The following is an 18802-nucleotide window of genomic DNA, read 5'->3' on the forward strand; positions in this document are numbered from 1 at the left end:
TTTAACAATCAGCATCGCTGCTGTCAATTGATATACGCGTCGTTTTAGACGTCTTTCGTCTGTTTCTCTGGGTCCTAGGCCGTTCTTGGAGAACGACCATAGTAGTTTTTTCGGTACACAAAACTTTCCATGGTTCCGAGAAAACAGGCTTTATGTCCGCATTCTGGGATGACCAGTCACAGTCGTGTTGTTCCGGGTCGCTGGGGTCAGAGTCGAGAGAAACAGGCAAATCGGCGGCGGACGTTTTCTGCAATCCGATTTCCGAACATTCTACCACGAACTTTGCCTCTGCGATTGGTGGTGATGAAGCGTCCACTATGTCTTCTATGCTTACAGGGCTCGCGAATCGACCTACATACAAACAATTTTGATTACACATTTGACCTTGTTTTTTTGTATCTTTTCGGGCTGCCTGCTCAGCAAAGGCTTATTCAAATCGAATACATTTTTCATACCATTAGATTCATTGAACGAATGGTCGGTTGAGGCATCCTTCGGACGTTTGGGAGTCCGTTCGGCATCTGTCAGGTTGATTTCCTCGCAAGGTTCGACTTTAACCTTTCGTTTCAGGCGCGGTTTGACCTTTGAAATAGATAATTGATAATGCTCAGCAGGAAGTTGGCCAAGGCAAAAGCCATGACCAAATTTGTCAAATTATTTTGCACTTTAATCCGATTACAAAATTGGTGGCATGTCATATACGAAAGTGGAAGTCGGGCAAGTTTTAAAGCTGTTTAATATATTCTGACTATTTAGTGTTTACGTCAGCATTGTGCCGTGTCAGCATTTTTTTCACTTACGAATGATGGCGCATCAGCTTGGTGGGGAGAAGTGCGAATATCGAGACCGCTCGAGCGAACAGGAAGAAAGCTTTGTGACAAATCAGAACGTTTCTCAGCATCAAGGAGTCCAACTGGGGGAGATCCTATCACAAAATAGTAATGACTCTGAAGTCCCAATAGTTGGCAAAACAATATATTGGCTATATAAAATATTAAAAACACGCACAGTTCCTGCAATAAATGGGGAAAAAACGTGAAACATCAGTAAGCTGGCTATTATTTCTTTCTTGAACAAACCTCTACTGTGCGGACTTGACGACGAAGTTAAACCGAAAACTCCATGATCACGGTCTAAGGCGTCTTGAGCGGGTCGAAAGCGGTCTCTCCGGCTCGTGCGATATTCCAAGCCGGTTGGCTCCACGTTGTGTTTAATTTTCCTGTACACCTTCTCACATGCTGCCTACAAAATTACTAATGCATTGAAGGGGTTTTGTGCAACAGTAGAACAAATTTTTGTTTCATCTCTATTTAAAGTGTTTACGATTCAATACATTTCACAAGAAAAATTTAAACGGCACCTTTACGTGGTGAAAGTCCAGCACAGACGATGCCTTGTAGACGTCGTGCACGTTAGAAAAGTTAAGCACGAACGAGCTTGTGTAGACGAAATCCATGAGCACTCGAAATCCTGCACAAACAAATGTATTTTCCAGCTATGGTCATCAAACAATACCTATTAGTTCCACATAGTTTATGTGCATTTATCAACTTTTATACCTTGAAGTGGAACACCTGCCAGTACGAAATTTTGCTGCTCGTGTGCTGACGTGAAAAGGGATAAGAAATAATCGCTGTTTGCTGCAAGAAACGATTTGTGCACCCGAAATTTTTCTCCCTCCACTATCAGTGTTGCGTCACAAAACAAACCTGTGTGGTTAAATCCAGCTGTTTAAGATCTTTAATTTTGCGGCATTTTAAACTGCATGGCTAAACAAAACTTACCGTTGACTCGTTGCTCTTGTAATCTCTGTAGTACGTATGTTGTGTGCTTAACGGGCAAAATGTTGGTTTTGTCTGGTTCTGACATTTTCCCCCTTAATTTAGGAAATCAACTAACCTCCAACACCTGTCGAAATCAAAACGCGTTTTAAGCAATTTTCCCTGTTAAGCTGGTTGTAAAAGTAACTCCAAACCTCACCACGCAACTGTGCTAGAAACACAACTGCTAGAAACACAACTACTAAAAGTGTTGGCCTGTCTTTGCGACACTCGAAACTCCAGAGCACTATTGAGGATCATCCTACGTAAGCTTCGGGCTAGACCGATCGCTGTAAGAAGATAAATGCCCGACGAAGGTTCTTATAAAAGAGAAAGGGTGGTATAAACCTCTTACATTGGTGGGGATTAGAGCCTCATCCCTACATACAACATCGAGGGATTAACGCAAATAATATTGGCCCAGTCGACAACAAAGTTTAAATGGCATCACAGCACCGTTTTGTGTTATGTTCCTATACTAAGAGGACAACGGCTATATATTAGTATGAAATTTACTGTAAACAAAGGTCGGGCGCGGTAGAAATGTAGTGGAAAGCATGCACACGATAGGGAGCGCAAACAACGAAAAAACAAGACCACTGGCGTGTTATTGCTACATGCATATATTCAAGATACGAAAACGCGCTTATTTTATACTACAACGGCGAAACGGATAAAAACATCGAAACGAACGCACTTGATGGGGGAAAGAAGTCACGGCGTGAATATGAATCAGCGCGTGGAGTCGAAGTACATTTTGAACAGGAGGGTGGCGACGTTACTGGGATGGGTCGGCGAACTTGAGTTTTGCTATAACTATGTCATCGTGCAAGGGAAGCACCTCATCGTCCTTTGTGAACTCGAAGAATGTGGGCTTGTTGATGGACTGCGAGAACTTCTTGAAGTAAAACCGGCAACCGAGACACTTGGCAGGCAATTTGGCCTTGAACTGACCCAGTGTTAGCGGCGCGTAAGGTAGACGAATTTTGTAGGCAATGGTCTCATTAGGCAGATAGTACACCACCGTGGTTGTATTGATGATTCCGTGGTCGACTTGGTGTGCCGGTTTGGTCACGTCGGTTGTGTTAGCAAAGGTAGCTGTCTCGGTCGACGAGTCAGTGTCTGAGTGGGTGTCGCGACCTTGAAGTTGCTGGTCATCCTGTAAAGAGGTACCGACTGATGAAAAAGAGGTAGAGTTGTTTACAGCCGTCCCGAGGGGCTGTGGAACGATGCCAGTGTCGTTGTACAGTTCCAACGCGGCAAGGTTGGACGCGGGATCGTACGATCCGTCGGTCTCCTCGATAAGACGTTGTTTCACTTCTTGGATAGTCGTGCTGGCGTCTGGCTGGTCAAGGATGGGCATAGTTGGGTCCTGAGCAAAAGGCTGCATTCCACGGCGCTGGTAGTTTGGTGTAACTGTAAGGCCGTCGTTTTGCACTGGGTGGACGAAGGGCATGTCCTCAGGTACAGTTTCAATGACCGGTGCTGTGTAGCGGCCCTTCTTCTGTATTCGCTTATTTCTGCAATGCGTTATATGTTAAAATCAATATCCTTTAGTATACAAGCAAATGATTCAAATGGTCACATTTTGACGTCGCATTTCAAATTTTACCATAATGGTCTTGACACTCTTTTGTGTACTTACTTTGGGTAAGCCTGAGGCGTTTGAATCCACGCATGAATCATCTGATTTTTGTCCACTGGCACAACCTGAAAATGCATCAAAAATCGTCAATGCATTGCACGACCACAAACCTGCAAAATGAAATTAAGTTGTTTTTTTTACCGGTAGTTGCATGAAAAAAGCTTCAGGGTCCTTTTCAGCAAGCATTGGTATGTCTCGACACCTTTAAAAAGCACTTTTCATTTCACATTAAACTGTGATAAAATTTTGACCAAAGAGATTTTGTTTTCAAGACGCATATAATCCCACATATAATATATATACCAAGAGTCCCGACAATTCCCAATTAAAAAAAATCATTAACCACTTGTTGAATGGGTTATGTACAAATAGTTAAATAGATTGGTATATGTTCTATAGTTAACAATACAATATACTTAGCCAGGTTGTATTAAAAGGAATCATTTACCTTGATGTTAGTGGTATGTGACAGCATTCAGGCAAATTTGAGCCATAATGAAAACGCTTATGGGATGCTAAAAAAACAAAAAAAATATTATATCATATCTTTAGTTTCATTATTCGGTTAAATTTTTCGCTGTATAGGTCGGCAAACTACGGCAAACAAAAAGCCAGTTAAGCCCTTTTCTCACACTAAAACATACTCAGAGCAACGAAAGCATGTTTTAAAGGAGTTAGAATAAGCATCACTACATGTTTACAAATTGCAATGAAACCTTTGCAAAATATACAGGTATGACCAAGCATACAGAAATGCAAAATGTGGAATATTTCTACAAATTATTCTTTTATTTAATGAGATTGTTGTCTCTGTGGTACAAGAACAAAGGAATGAGCCATGGGTTGCCGACCTCTGGTCTATTTGGTATGCAAGTTGATTAAAACATATTTCAATGATTTTATAAGATGTATGTGAGTATACATAGCAAATACAAAACAAAATAATTAAACATGAATTTTGTTTTTGTTTTTACTAAAATAATTAAACATGAAATTTTAGTAATTGGCTTTTGACATCATTAGTATTTGTAACAAAGTTTTTTCAGTAACTGTTCTCACAGTAGTTCAAAATTTGGTTATTTATTGTTTCTACCACAGAGAGTTAAGCAACAGCTTTGAAAAGTACACATCTTCAACCTGTGTTATAAATTATTATGTATTACAAAGGTTGGCTTACAACTTCTTTGGTGTGAAGAAAGCCCTTCAAAACTTCTGTCAGAACAGGACAAGGTGTCTGAAGTGGCATCGGATGACTTGTCGCTTCCAATAGCTGATGCAGGGGGAACCCAGTACATATTGGGCGTGTAATATGGCAAGGCTGCACTTGGCTGCAATGTTGAAAATATAAAGCTTACAACTGAATAATTTTACTGGGATCGTTGTTGAAAATTTAGGCCCATCAACTTAGTTCTTAGGATAAATTCAAATTCATATATTGCATATATGCATAGAGCAAAATAGCTAGACACTGCCAAAAATCACACTTTTCAGAAGAATAAACCATTGACTTAAAGCTATTAGGCATATATGTACCTGTTTGCTATCATAAACGTTTATATCTCCGTCTTTCAGTTTTTGCTCTATTGAATTTTTGATGGCCATTTTTAATATTCCTGGCCTTCTGTTAAACAAATTGAAGTTTAGATAACTACTGAAGGAAAAACAAACAAACAAAAAAAAAACTATATACTTTGAATGTGCAGGATTCCATTCACCATCCTCATTAATTGGAGGTAAATATCCAGTGTCTGCAGGAATGACTTGTGGTGCATTTCTGTTTGTGGATTTGGCTGCAGCGGGCTCCTTACTCTTAATAATAAAACAAGTAGTTTTTGATTATTTTTGTGGGGGTTATAGCAATTGGTGACAACGCAGGAGATAGCCATTTGGATATATTAATGCGATAATGATCAGTGTCTGGCAGTTGGATGTTGGAATAGGTACAAACATATACTAAACAAAAGCAACTGTAAAAGTTAGAAACAAGTTGAACACTGATATATTATATTGTAAATAATAATAAAAACATCTATTAAAATTTAACCTCTGGTTGTTGTCTTTGAAGCGGGGTATTTCCTGCTTTGGGGCTCATGCTATCATATTGGTTTGAGTACTGTATAAAATTGTCGCTGTTCAAAAACTTGCTGTGAAGCTCTGCTTCCATATTAAGTTCAATTTCTGTTTGCGCTTGGTGAAAAAGATCAGAGTCCAGGCCTTTGCTGTTCTTGTAAGCAATTTTTATTTGTTGTCCGATGTAGCTCTTCGTCGGCCCTTTGATAATTGATGACACAGCATTTGTTGCACTCCTACTCAGAAACTTTTTGTAGATCGTCTTAGCCAGTTTAAACCTGAACGGAAAGAATAAGAGATAATGAAACATCATATAAATGTGAAGTTTACAAATAATGACTCAAACCAAATGTTTGAGAGTTATGCCATGCTTTACAAACCTTCTTTCTGTGGTCTCATCATCCATTTTCATAGCAACCTGATTCCTGCTGGACATTGAACCTGTGGTGGATGACGCAGCAGAAGAGTTGCCGCTGTTATGACCATTAGACTTAAGACCAAAGCTTTTAAATCCTTTCATTGCCAACCAGCATTCCAAAATACATTCAAGCTTGCTTTCTTCCAAAAAATGCTTGAACACATTGAGGCCATCAGTATCTTCAAGTACATTGTGATGGGTTTGTTTCCAACACGTTGGGCGCTTGTCGGGGACGCCCAAGTTGTTGCCTGGGGGACGTGGCGGATGCTTTGATTTCATTGAATGCTCAGTCCTTGATATCTTCCGCAACGACGATGAGCGCGCCTTTTTACTGGACTTTGTTTCGACTTGCATCGGGTAAACAACAGCTGCCATAGCCGCACTTTCGTCCATTATGGCGGCCGTGATACGTGGTGACAATCCAAGATCTGTAAGATTCGTTAAACGTGTGTAAATACTAAGACTGGAGTTTAATTGGTGAGGACCGGAATGTTTGTAACTAGCAATTCTACTGCACTTTTATACGAATAACATACAAGTGGCGGCAACAAAAAATATGTTTCTACTTGTTGAAGATACACAATCCCGGAGGTAACACAATTTTTATGCGCACAGCTGTACACAGGACAAAATCGCAACACATTGAATAAGTCGTTATTGTGACAACACAACATTTTTTTGCTGGGTCGTTAGTGTTTACCTTTGATGTGAGTGGAAATACTTAGAATGCGGGTTCGTCTCGTCTGAGGTCCTCTCGATTTGCCGCAAATTATCGACATCATCTCTTGTCTCACAGTCTCATTCCACAACCCGTATATTACAGGATAATATACGCATCTATGTGTATATGGTAAAATATAAGCTACAAGTCGTGTCAGTCATGATGATGGAGAATCAAAATATGTTTTGTGATGGAAAATTACTGCATTTTGTGATGGAAAATCTACAAAACTGGGTTCCTCTAAGACAAAAATTTCCAGTATTTGTAGCTTAGGCATTTCTCTTCTTAAAGACTTCCTTGTATATAATTTTTAATACAGTATTTTCTTCACGTGTTTCAACACAAGGTGTTTAGGAATTCCTTTAAATGTTTAGCATTCACAATTACATACGTTGTGTACATGAGGATGGTAGAGATCGACACCAACCAATCGGCGACCGCAACCGGACGGTATGAAGCAACTGTACCGCTCACTTCCACGAGGTAGTTTTTCGAATCAAGGAAGGTTTCGACCAATGACACAATTATAAAGGGACCAACAGCCACCAGTATAAACCCCACGATTACCGAGATTGTGCAACATGCCTAAGGTAAAAGGGGACGAAAAAAACACGTCATTTTAAATGTAACTTTTATTGATTGATTGTCACAATAATGAGTGGAGCTGCACGGAGCGTGTGTGTATTGGGTTATGACAGAGACAAATATTGACGTTCCATGCACTACTGTTGCATTATGAAGTCACTAGCACCAAAAGTCGAAGGAGTTTTTTATAAATAATATATGATCAATCGACCGAGGAGCAACGCCGCGACTATCGTATTATAAATATATCAACAGTAGCGCTGTCTTACCTTTCGTTGATTCTTGTAATAACGAAAATACGAGAAACGAAAATTGCGTTTGAAGGAGAGTTGTCGACGACTTCTGGTTGACGAAGAAAGTGAGTCTGCACGCATTTTTAACAGTTAATTAGCCTTTGCAAGATCCATCATAAGCAAACAAATCTTACGGGAACATTTTACGATGCATTGTTTTAGGCAGTCGGACATTAGTGTCCAGTAAGCGAATAGGTAGGTCCAATAATTCGAGTTTTAAGCAAGTTTTGAAACCACGAAAATAGTGCGACTTTTTAGTGTATATCGCGTGAGAAAACTTTTTGCAAAAACTTATAATTTTCTTTATATTTCACGTTTACGTTTAGAAATACCATTTCGCAACACGCGACTCTGGACAGAACATGATCTCCCATTTGTAAAGACCTCAATCTCCCTTGAGGGAGGGCGGTTTAATGACTTCCTAATACCACTGTAACTTGAAGCATTAGCGTTCTGATTTTTTGAATTGTTTCCTTTTTCTTCATACATTGGCTACAATTCATTTAAAAAGCTGTAATATGTTAGGATTAAAATACATCATCCAACGATTTCACCTCATGTGGTGAGGTGTCTACCACTGAGTGCAACTGCTGGGAACATCCTGCATACTCTGTGGAGACAATTCCGGAATCTTCCACATAGCTTGGGTTTAATGTGGCTTGCAGTTCATAAAAACCTCTGCTGGGTGATGGGGTTGTTCCTTTAAAATGTTATGAAAGAGCAGAGTTTGAATATAACTTTGTGATGCAAAAGTATAGGATTTATTTGAAACAAAACACCTAAAAATGCTATGAAATTAAAATACATTCACACACATGTATAATTAAAAACTCACTTGTTTTAGAAGCTAAACGCTTCTTTTCCATGTGCTCAAAACCAGGGGCATTTTTGTTGACAAATGCATTTTTTTCATAATGTAGTGATCTTTGTCTGGACGCACTAAATACATTTAATAAATAATCACATTAATATTTTAAACCGCTATGTGGACTGTGAGAACCATAGCTGTTTATAATGTCAAGAATATAAACGAAAATTAAGAAAGAATAAATAATTGATATATTGCACGCACTACCTTAAATATCCATTAATATGTAAAGCAGTTACCTTGTCTCAATATGCCTCCGTCCGATGGTTGCACCTTTATATTTATCCCGTGCAACACTAAATATTGTGCAATACATAGAAACCACACAAAAAAGTGGAAAAATACTGCATATTAGAATCTACAAAAAAAGTAAATCGATATGTGTCCATTAAAGTTTGTCAAGTAATGCTCACCCAAAACAAACTAAATCCATAATTTTTAGCCCAAAGAGGAAAACAGCCAAATCTGGCAGGGATGAATTGGTACTGTGACCAAGCACCGAACAAGGGGGGTACTGCACAACACAAAGCCACCAGCCAACACAGAATAATAGCAGCCGTCACACGGCAACTACTAATATGATTGGGGTATTTTAATGGATGAACAACTGCATAGTATCTTCAAAATAAAGGCAATTTCAAACCATATAGCAAAACGATAGGCCAAATATACTAATATACCTGTCATATGAAATCAGCGACAAAGTTAAAATGCTTGCACCAAACAATGATGTTGTAAGATAACCAGTGAGTGAACACCACACTTTTCCGAATAGCCAAACTCTGGTTATACTGCTGGTTATGCCAAATGGAAAAACAAGAACACCAAAGGCAAAATTTGATGAGGTCAGGCTAAACACAAGTTTGTTGCTGGATGTTAGAAGATATTTCCTCCTAAATTAAAAAAGAAACAATGATTATTAACCAAAATAAAAACATCATAAAACACTGCTAAACATAATGCCACTTGCCTGTACAGCGTAAAACAAACCAAAAAGTTTCCAATGCAGGAAATAATGGCAACCAACGAGAGTAAGCATGTCCACAGTATATGCAAAGCTACTGTTGAATTGTCAGAATAGGAGGATACATTTACATCTATACCAGAAACAGTAAATACACAACACATATCAAAGTTTACCACAAATACAACAAAAGCATGAGTTCACCTGAAACATCAAACACAGTAAAATTGGTGAAGTTTTCCATGGTTCAGAACTCATTGCACTAAGCAGGAACCAAAATTTTAGCCATGTTTCCCAATCAGTGTATCACATGTCCCTCTAGAAACGAATTATAATTACCAGTGACACTTTGGTAACTAGTCAAAGTCACTTAAAGTTTGCTAATATGGATTTGCAAACATTGCTTTTATCAAATATGATACAACCATAATGGTATTTAATAACAACAAAACCAAATTATTCACTTAAGAATCGACAGAAAAAAAAATACATACCTCTCTGTCTATGCACACCATGCCAATGTAGAAAATATTCCTTCCCTACCAACCCAGGCAATTTCGTAAAGGGGGCCCTGCTGCTGGCAAATGCCTTTGTTTTAGGTTTTTTAACGGTACTTCCCCAAATACGTTACAAAATACTTTCAGTGTTTTCTTATTGTATGGTTTTAATGTAACCCACTGTAGTAAAATAGTTACATTTAATTCTTGTTTTTGCACAATAGATACTCTGAATTGCCGTAGCCAAAGCTACATAACATTCTTCTTGCCATGGCCTGCGATAGGTGTATGGAACAATAGTTTTATTAACTTCTTTTCGGGCAATATTCACAAGACATGTTTAGTGCAGCGAAAACACGCCGTCAACAAAAGATATTGGCGTTGGCGATTGTCGAATGTTGAGAAGTTAGAAAGAAAGGAAATACAAAAATATTTAACAATCAGCATAGCTGCTGTCAATTGATATACGCGTCGTTTTAGACGTCTTTCGTCTGTTTCTCTGCGTCCTAGGCCGTTCTTGGGGAATGACCATAGTAGTTTTTTCGGTACACAAAACTTTCCATGTTTCCGAGAAAACAGGCTTTATGTCCACATTCTGGGATGACCAGTCACAGTCGTGTTGTTCCGGGTCGCTGGGGTCAGAGTCGAGAGAAACAGGCAAATCGGCGGCGGACGTTTTCTGCAATCCGATTTCCGAACATTCCACCACGAACTTTGCCTCTGCGATTGGTGGTGATGAAGCGTCCACTATGTCTTCTATGCTTACAGGGCTCGCGAATCGACCTACATACAAACAATTTTGATTACACATTTGACCTGGATGTGAACCTGCGAATTAGTCTGCATTGTTTGACGTCTGTTAATTGCAATCTATAACTTTGCTACTGTGGGTAAAAAGCGTTGTCTATAATGAATGAGACTGGAGGTTATAATGAATATCTTGGGCCTCGAACACCCGGAGATTGCGTTGACGTATTTTTTCACACCGCAAATTTTGAAATACCACATTAAGCCGCTTACGGCGTTAAATTGACGGGATCTGTTGCAAAAATCAGTGTATGATTATACGACACACGACACGTGATTCGCGGGCGTCGTCCCAAATTGGTGTTAATATTCGACTGTGTGCCATTCTAGAGTGAAACGGTCGCTTTGCGTGAGAGTTACTTTAACCAAGATATCGGGTGTGTTTCTTAGCTGCATATTTGATCAACAAAATTCACCGGATATTTGAGTTTTACCGTTTCTATGCAATGCGTAGGTTAAACACACCATCGCATAACAATTTAGAATGATTAAAATTCTGGGCCTTACGCATATAGGTTGAACCTTTATACCAGAGCCCATGCTTTAATTTAGGCTTGCTATTGCGGCGATGCACATCAGTTTAAGGGAGCAAAATAATATTGGCCCAGTCGACAACAGGGTTTAAATGACATCACAGGACCGTTTTGTGTTATGTTCCTATACTAAGAGGACAACGGCTACATATTAGTATGAAATTTACTGTAAACAAAAGTCGGGCGCGGTAGAAATGTAGTGGAAAGCATGCACACGATAGGGAGCGCAAACAACGAAAAAAACAAGACCACTGGCGTGTTATTGCTACATGCATATATTCAAGATACGAAAACGCGCTTATTTTATACTACAACGGCGAAACGGATAAAAACATCGAAACGAACGCACTTGATGGGGGAAAGAAGTCACGGCGTGGATATGAATCAGCGCGTGAAGTCGAAGTACATTTTGAACAGGAGGGTGGCGACGTTACTGGGATGGGTCAGCGAACTTGAGTTTTGCTATAACTATGTCATCGTGCAAGGGAAGCACCTCATCGTCCTTTGTGAACTCGAAGAATGTGGGCTTGTTGATGGACTGCGAGAACTTCTTGAAGTAAAACCGGCAACCGAGACACTTGGCAGGCAACTTGGCCTTGAACTGACCCAGTGTTAGCGGCGCGTAAGGTAGACGAGTTTTGTAGGCAATGGTCTCATTAGGCAGATAGTACACCACCGTGGTTGTATTGATGATTCCGTGGTCGACTTGGTGTGCCGGTTTGGTCACGTTGGTTGTGTTAGCAAAGGTAGCTGTCTCGGTCGACGAGTCAGTGTCTGAGTGGGTGTCGCGACCTTGAAGTTGCTGGTCATCCTGTAAAGAGGTACCGACTGATGAAAAAGAGGTAGAGTTGTTTACAGCCGTCCCGAGGGGCTGTGGAACGATGCCAGTGTCGCTGTACAGTTCCAACGCGGCAAGGTTGGACGCGGGATCGTACGATCCGTCGGTCTCCTCGATAAGACGTCGTTTCACTTCTTGGATCGTCGTGCTGGCGTCTGGCTGGTCAAGGATGGGCATAGTTGGGTCCTGAGCAAAAGGCTGCATTCCACGGCGCTGGTAGTTTGATGTAACTGTAAGGCCGTCGTTTTGCACTGGGTGGACGAAGGGCATGTCCTCAGGTACAGTTTCAATGACCGGTGCTGTGTAGCGGCCCTTCTTCTGTATTCGCTTATTTCTGCAATGCGTTATATGTTAAAATCAATATCCTTTAGTATACAAGCAAATGATTCAAATGCCCACATTTTGACGTCGATAGCCGCACTTTCGTCCATTATGGCGGCCGTGATACGCGGTGACAATCCAAGATCTGTAAGATTCGTTAAACGTGTGTAAATACTAAGGCTGGAGTTTAATTGGGGAGGACCGGAATGTTTGTGACTAGCATTTCTACTACGCTTTTATACGAATAACATACAAGCGGCGGCAACAAAAAATATGTTTCTACTTGTTCAAGATACACAATCCCGGAGGTAACACAATTTGTTACGCGCATAGCTGTACAAAGGACGATATCACAGCACATTGATTTTATTCGTTATTGTGAGAACACAACATTGGTATGCTGGGTCGTTTACCTTTGATGTGAGTGGAAATACTTAGAATGCGGGTTCGTCTCGTCTGAGGTCCTCTCGATTTGCCGCAAATTATCAACATCATCTCTTGTCTCACAGTCTCATTCCACAACCCGTATATTACAGGATAATATACGCATCTATGTATATATGGTAAAATATAAGCTACAAGTCGTGACAGTCATGATGAGAGAGAATTAAAATATGTTTTGGGATGGAAAATTACTGCATTTTGTGATGGAGTAGCTTAGGCATTGCTCTTCTTTATGACTTTCTTGCAAATAATTTTTAATACGGTATTTTCTTCACGTGTTTCAACACAAGGTGTTTAGGAATTCCTTTAAATGTTTAGCATTCACAATAACATACGTTGTGTACATGAGGATGGTAGAGATCGACACCAACCAATCGGCGACCGCAACCGGACGGTATGAAGCAACTGTACCGCTCACTTCCACGAGGTAGTTTTTCGAATCAAGGAAGGTTTCGGCCAATGACACAATTATAAAGGGACCAACAGCCACCAGTATGAACCCCACGATTACCGAGATTGTGCAACATGCCTATGGTAAAAGGGGACGAAAAAAACACGTCATTTTAAATGTAACTTTTATTGATTGATTGTCACAATAATGAGTGGAGCTGCACGGAGCGTGTGCTGTATTGGGTTATGACAGAGACAAATATTGACGTTCCATGCATTACTGTAGCATTATGAAGTCACTAGCACCAAAAGTCGAAGGAGTTTTTTATAAATAATATATGATCAATCGACCGAGGAGCAACGCCGCGACTATCGTATTATAAATATATCAACAGTAGCGCTGTCTTACCTTTCGTTGATTCTTGTGATAACGAAAATACGAGAAACGAAAATTGCGTTTGAAGGAGAGTTGTCGACGACTTCTGGTTGACGAAGAAAGTGAGTCTGCACGCATTTTTAACAGTTATTTAGCCTTTGCAACATCCATCATAAGCAAACAAATCTCACGGGAACATTTTACCATGCATTTTTTTATGGGGTCGTGTGTCCAGTAAGCAAATACGTAGGTCCAACAAATCGAGTTTTTTAAACCACGAAAATAGTGCGACTTTTCAGTGTATAATGCATAAGAAAACTTTTTGCAACAACTTATAATTTTCTTTATATTTCACGTTTACGTTTAGAAATACCATTTCGCAACACGCGACTCTGGACAGAACATGATCTCCCATTTGTAAAGACTTCAATCTCCCTTGAGGGAGGGCGTTTTAATGACTTCCTAGTACCACTGTAACTTGAAGCATTAGCGTTCTGATTTTTTGAATTGTTTCCTTTTTCTTCATACATTGGCTACAATTCATTTAAAAAGCTGTAATATGTTAGGATTAAAATACATCATCCAACGACTTCACCTCATGTGGTGAGGTATATACCACTGAGTGCAACTGTTGGGAACACCCTGCATACTCTGTGGAGACAATACCGGAATCTTCCACATAGCTTGGGTTTAATGTGGCTTGCAGTTCATAAAAACCTCTGCTAGGTGATGGGGTTGTTCCTTAAAATGTTATGAAACAGCAGAGTTTGAATGTAACTTCGTGATGCAAAAGTATAGGATTTATTTGAAACAAAACAAACCTAAAGATGCTATGAAATTAAAATACATTCACACACATGTATAATTAAAAACTCACTTGTTTTAGAAGCTAAACGCTTCTTTTCCATGTGCTCAAAACCAGGGGCATTTTTGTTGACAAATGCATTTTTTTCATAATGTAGTGATCTTTGTCTGGACGCACTAAATACATTTAATAAATAATCACATTAATATTTTAAACAGCAATGTGGACTGTGAGAACCATAGCTGTTTATAATGTCAAGAATATAAACGAAAATTAAGAAAGAATAAATAATTGATATATTGCACGCACTACCTTAAATATCCATTAATATGCAAAGCAGTTACCTTGTCTCAATATGCCTCCGTCCGATGGTTGCACCTTTATATTTATCCCGTGCAACACTAAATATTGTGCAATACATAGAAACCACACAAAAAAGTGGAAAAATACTGCATATTAGAATCTACAAAAAAGTAAATTGATAAGTGTCCATTGAAGTTTGTCAAGTAATGCTCACCCAAAACAAACTAAATCCATAACTTTTAGCCCAAAGAGGAAAACAGCCAAATCTGGCAGGGATGAATTGGTACTGTGACCAAGCACCGAACAAGGGGGGTACTGCACAACACAAAGCCACCAGCCAACATAGTATAATAGCAGCCGTCACACGGCAACTACTAATATGATTGGGGTATTTTAATGGATGAACAACTGCATAGTATCTTCAAAATAAAGGCAATTTCAAACCATATGGCAAAACGATAGGCCCAATATACTATATATACCTGTCATATGAAATCAGGGACAAAGTTAAAATGCTTGCACCAAACAATGATGTTGTAAGATAACCGGTGAGTGAACACCACACTTTTCCAAATAGCCAAACTCTGGTTATACTGCTAGTTATGCCAAATGGAAAAACAAGAACACCAAAGGCAAAATTTGATGAGGTCAGGCTAAACACAAGTTTGTTGCTGGATGTTAGAAGATATTTCCTCCTAAATTGAAAAAAGAAACATTGATTATTAACCAAAATAAAAACATTATAAAACACTGGTAAACTTAATGCCACTTGCCTGTACAGCGTAAAACAAACCAAAAAGTTTCCAATGCAGGAAAATATGGCAACCAACGAGAGTAAGCATGTCCACAGTATATGCAAAGCTACTGTTGAATTGTCAGAATAGGAGGATGCATTTCCATCTATAGCAGAAACAGTAAACACACAACACATATCCAAGTTTACCACAAATACAACAAAAGCATGAGTTCACCTGAAACATCAAACACAGTAAAATTGGCGAAGTTTTCCATAGTTCAGAACTCATTGCAATAAGCAGGAACAAAAATTTTAGCCATGTTTCCCAATCAGTGTATCACATGTCCCTCTAGAAACGAATTATAATTACCAGTGACGCTTTGGTCACTATAGTCAAATTCACTTAAAGTTTGCTGATATGGTTTTGCAAACATTGCTTTTATCAAAAATGATAAAACCATAATGGTATTTAATAACAACAAAACCAAATTATTCACTTAAGCATCGACAAAAAAAAAATACATACCTCTCTGTCTATGCACACCATGCCAATGTAGAAAATATTCCTTCCCTACCAACCCAGGCAATTTTGTAAAGGGGGCCCTGCTGCTGGCAAATGCCTTTGTTTTAGGTTTTTTAACGGTACTTCCCCAAATACGTTACAGAATACTTTCAGTGTTTTCTTATTGTATGGTTTTAATTAGTGATGCACCGAAACAGCTTTTTTTATATTCGGCCGAAACCGAATATTCGGCAAAAGTTGCCGAATTAATTCGGCCGAATAAACCGAAACTAAATTTTGGTATCCATCTCTTTAAACGCAATAAATTTAAACAAAACTTGTGCTGGATTAGATCTTATCCTGTCATACAGCCTTTTTTGGCGCTTGAAGAATAACCTGGTCTTCTGTACCAACTGCTTAAAGTTGATTTTTGTCGTATCTGTGAAAGTAAACAAATGAAACGAACACACTCGTACAGTTTAAACAATGATTTTAACCTTTTCTAAACTTTGCATATCAGCGTTATATGCAGTAAAAAAGTTTCGGTTTCGGCCGAATTTTGCAGAAATATTCGGCCGAAACCGAATAATTGCGAAAACCTTAGTTTCGGCCGAATAAATTCGGCAAACCGAACTTTCGGTGCATCCCTAGTTTTAATGTAACCCAGTGTAGTTAAATAGTTACATTTAATTCTTGTCTCTGCACAATAGATATTCTGAATTGCTGTAGCCAAAATTACATAACATTCTTCTTGCCATGGCCTGCGATAGGTGTATGGAACAATGGTTTTATTAACTTCTTTTCGGGCAATATTCACAAGACATGTTTAGTGCAGCGAAAACACGCCGTCAACAAAAGATATTGGCGTTGGCGATTGTCGAATGTTGAGAAGTTAGAAAGAAAGGAAATACAAAAATATTTAACAATCAGCATCGCTGCTGTCAATTGATATACGCGTCGTTTTAGACGTCTTTCGTCTGTTTCTCTGGGTCCTAGGCCGTTCTTGGGGAATGACCATAGTAGTTTTTTCGGTACACAAAATTTTCCATGGTTCCGAGAAAACAGGCTTTATGTCCGCATTCTGGGATGACCAGTCACAGTCGTGTTGTTCCGGGTCGCTGGGGTCAGAGTCGAGAGAAACAGGCAAATCGGCGGCGGACGTTTTCTGCAATCCGATTTCCGAACATTCAACCACGAACTTTGCCTCTGCGATTGGTGGTGATAAAGCGTCCACTATGTCTTCTATGCTTACAGGGCTCGCGAATCGACCTACATGCAAACAATTTTGATTACATATTCGATCTTGTTTTTTCTATGTCTTATCGGGCTGTCTGCTCAGCAAAGGCTTATTCAAATCGAATACATACCATTAGATTCATTGAACCAAAATTTGTGGCATGTCATATACGAAAGTGGAAGTCGGGCAAGTTTTAAAGCTGTTTAATATATTCTGACTACTTAGTGTTTACGTCAGCATTGTGCTGTGTCAGCATTTTTTTCATTTACGAATGATGGCGCATCAGCTTGGTGGGGAGAAGTGCGAATATCGAGACCGCTCGAGCGAACAGGAAGAAAGCTTTGTGACAAATCAGAACGTTTCTCAGCATCAAGGAGTCCAACTGGGGGAGATCCTATCACAAAATAGTAATGACTCTGAAGTCCCAATAGTTGGCAAAACAATATATTGGCTATATAAAATATTAAAAACACGCACAGTTCCTGCAATAAATGGGGAAAAAACGTGAAACATCAGTAAGCTGGCTATTATTTCTTTCTTGAACAAACCTCTACTGTGCGGACTTGACGACGAAGTTAAACCGAAAACTCCATGATCACGGTCTAAGGCGTCTTGAGCGGGTCGAAAGCGGTCTCTCCGGCTCGTGCGATATTCCAAGCCGGTTGGCTCCACGTTGTGTTTAATTTTCCTGTACACCTTCTCACATGCTGCCCACAAAATTACTAATGCATTGAAGGGGTTTTGTGCAACAGTAGAACAAATTTTTTAAAGTGTTTCATCTCTATTTAAAGTGTTTACGATTCAATACACTTCACAAGAAAAATTTAAACGGCACCTTTACGTGGTGAAAGTCCAGCACAGACGATGCCTTGTAGACGTCGTGCACGTTAGAAAAGTTAAGCACGAACGAGCTTGTGTAGACGAAATCCATGAGCACTCGAAATCCTGCACAAACAAATGTATTTTCCAGCTATGGTCATCAAACAATACCTATCAGTTCCACATAGTTTATGTGCATTTATCAACTTTATACCTTGAAGTGGAACACCTGCCAGTACGAAATTTTGCTGCTCGTGTGCTGACGTGAAAAGGGATAAGAAATAATCGCTGTTAGCTGCAAGAAACGATTTGTGCACCCGAAATTTTTCTCCCTCCACTATCAGTGTTGCGTCACAAAACAAACCTGTGTGGTTAAATCCAGCTGTTTAAGATCTTTAATTTTGCGGCATTTTAAACTGCATGGCTAAACAAAACTTACCGTTGACTCGTTGCTCTTGTAATCTCTGTAGTACGTATGTTGTGTGCTTAACGGGCAAAATGTTGGTTTTGTCTGGTTCTGACATTTCCCCCCTTAATTTAGGAAATCAACTAACCTCCAACACCTGTCGAAATCAAAACGCGTTTTAAGCAATTTTCCCTGTTAAGCTGGTTGTAAAAGTAACTCCAAACCTCACCACGCAACTGTGCTAGAAACACAACTGCTAGAAACACAACTACTAAAAGTGTTGGCCTGTCTTTGCGACACTCGAAACTCCAGAGCACTATTGAGGATCATCCTACGTAAGCTTCGGGCTAGACCGATCGCTGTAAGAAGATAAATGCCCGACGAAGGTTCTTATAAAAGAGAAA

General features: G+C 39.5%; 4 protein-coding genes across 6 annotated transcripts; all 4 read right to left on the reverse strand.

Moving 5' to 3' along the window:
- Position 1: 1 nt before the first annotated feature.
- LOC145902773 (zinc finger and BTB domain-containing protein 18.3-like) lies at positions 2 to 1910 on the reverse strand. Its single transcript, XM_082990873.1, has 7 exons — positions 1785 to 1910; positions 1560 to 1709; positions 1361 to 1470; positions 1080 to 1242; positions 801 to 925; positions 456 to 582; positions 2 to 351 (listed from the first exon to the last, which is right to left on the reverse strand). The coding sequence occupies exons 1-7, from the start codon at positions 1867 to 1869 to the stop codon at positions 2 to 4; spliced, it is 1110 nt and encodes a 369-aa protein (XP_082846999.1). The 5' UTR covers positions 1870 to 1910.
- A 442-nt stretch (positions 1911 to 2352) lies between these two features.
- On the reverse strand, positions 2353 to 9962 carry LOC145903745 (uncharacterized). 2 transcript variants are annotated; one of them, XM_082991873.1, is made up of 21 exons: positions 9879 to 9962; positions 9589 to 9702; positions 9391 to 9517; positions 9101 to 9313; positions 8834 to 9038; positions 8660 to 8778; positions 8388 to 8491; positions 8107 to 8252; positions 7885 to 8044; positions 7529 to 7623; positions 7066 to 7259; positions 6654 to 6790; positions 5916 to 6381; positions 5510 to 5813; positions 5156 to 5274; positions 4999 to 5083; positions 4643 to 4793; positions 3914 to 3980; positions 3607 to 3667; positions 3466 to 3530; positions 2353 to 3340 (listed from the first exon to the last, which is right to left on the reverse strand). In XM_082991873.1, exons 2-21 carry the CDS (start codon positions 9626 to 9628, stop codon positions 2599 to 2601), a joined length of 3600 nt encoding a protein of 1199 aa, XP_082847999.1. In that variant the 5' UTR covers positions 9629 to 9702; positions 9879 to 9962; the 3' UTR covers positions 2353 to 2598. The 2 variants fall into 2 exon arrangements, with proteins under 2 accessions (XP_082847999.1, XP_082847998.1); XM_082991872.1 differs by having other exon boundaries at positions 4999 to 5086.
- Positions 9963 to 11409: 1447 nt separating this feature from the next.
- On the reverse strand, positions 11410 to 16091 carry LOC145903746 (uncharacterized). 2 transcript variants are annotated; one of them, XM_082991875.1, is made up of 14 exons: positions 15961 to 16091; positions 15670 to 15783; positions 15472 to 15598; positions 15181 to 15393; positions 14913 to 15117; positions 14740 to 14858; positions 14468 to 14562; positions 14186 to 14331; positions 13964 to 14123; positions 13624 to 13718; positions 13160 to 13353; positions 12794 to 12930; positions 12459 to 12525; positions 11410 to 12393 (listed from the first exon to the last, which is right to left on the reverse strand). In XM_082991875.1, the coding sequence occupies exons 2-14, from the start codon at positions 15707 to 15709 to the stop codon at positions 11652 to 11654; spliced, it is 2340 nt and encodes a 779-aa protein (XP_082848001.1). In that variant the 5' UTR covers positions 15710 to 15783; positions 15961 to 16091; the 3' UTR covers positions 11410 to 11651. The 2 variants fall into 2 exon arrangements, with proteins under 2 accessions (XP_082848001.1, XP_082848000.1); XM_082991874.1 differs by having other exon boundaries at positions 14468 to 14571.
- A 1315-nt stretch (positions 16092 to 17406) lies between these two features.
- Positions 17407 to 18562, reverse strand: LOC145902774 (kelch-like protein 36). The gene is made up of 5 exons (XM_082990874.1): positions 18432 to 18562; positions 18207 to 18356; positions 18010 to 18118; positions 17722 to 17885; positions 17407 to 17567 (listed from the first exon to the last, which is right to left on the reverse strand). Exons 1-5 carry the CDS (start codon positions 18514 to 18516, stop codon positions 17407 to 17409), a joined length of 669 nt encoding a protein of 222 aa, XP_082847000.1. The 5' UTR covers positions 18517 to 18562.
- Between the last annotated feature and the right edge of the window lie 240 nt (positions 18563 to 18802).

This window comes from Ascidia mentula, chromosome 5 (assembly GCF_947561715.1).
Source record: "Ascidia mentula chromosome 5, kaAscMent1.1, whole genome shotgun sequence".
Lineage (NCBI taxonomy): Eukaryota > Metazoa > Chordata > Ascidiacea > Phlebobranchia > Ascidiidae > Ascidia > Ascidia mentula.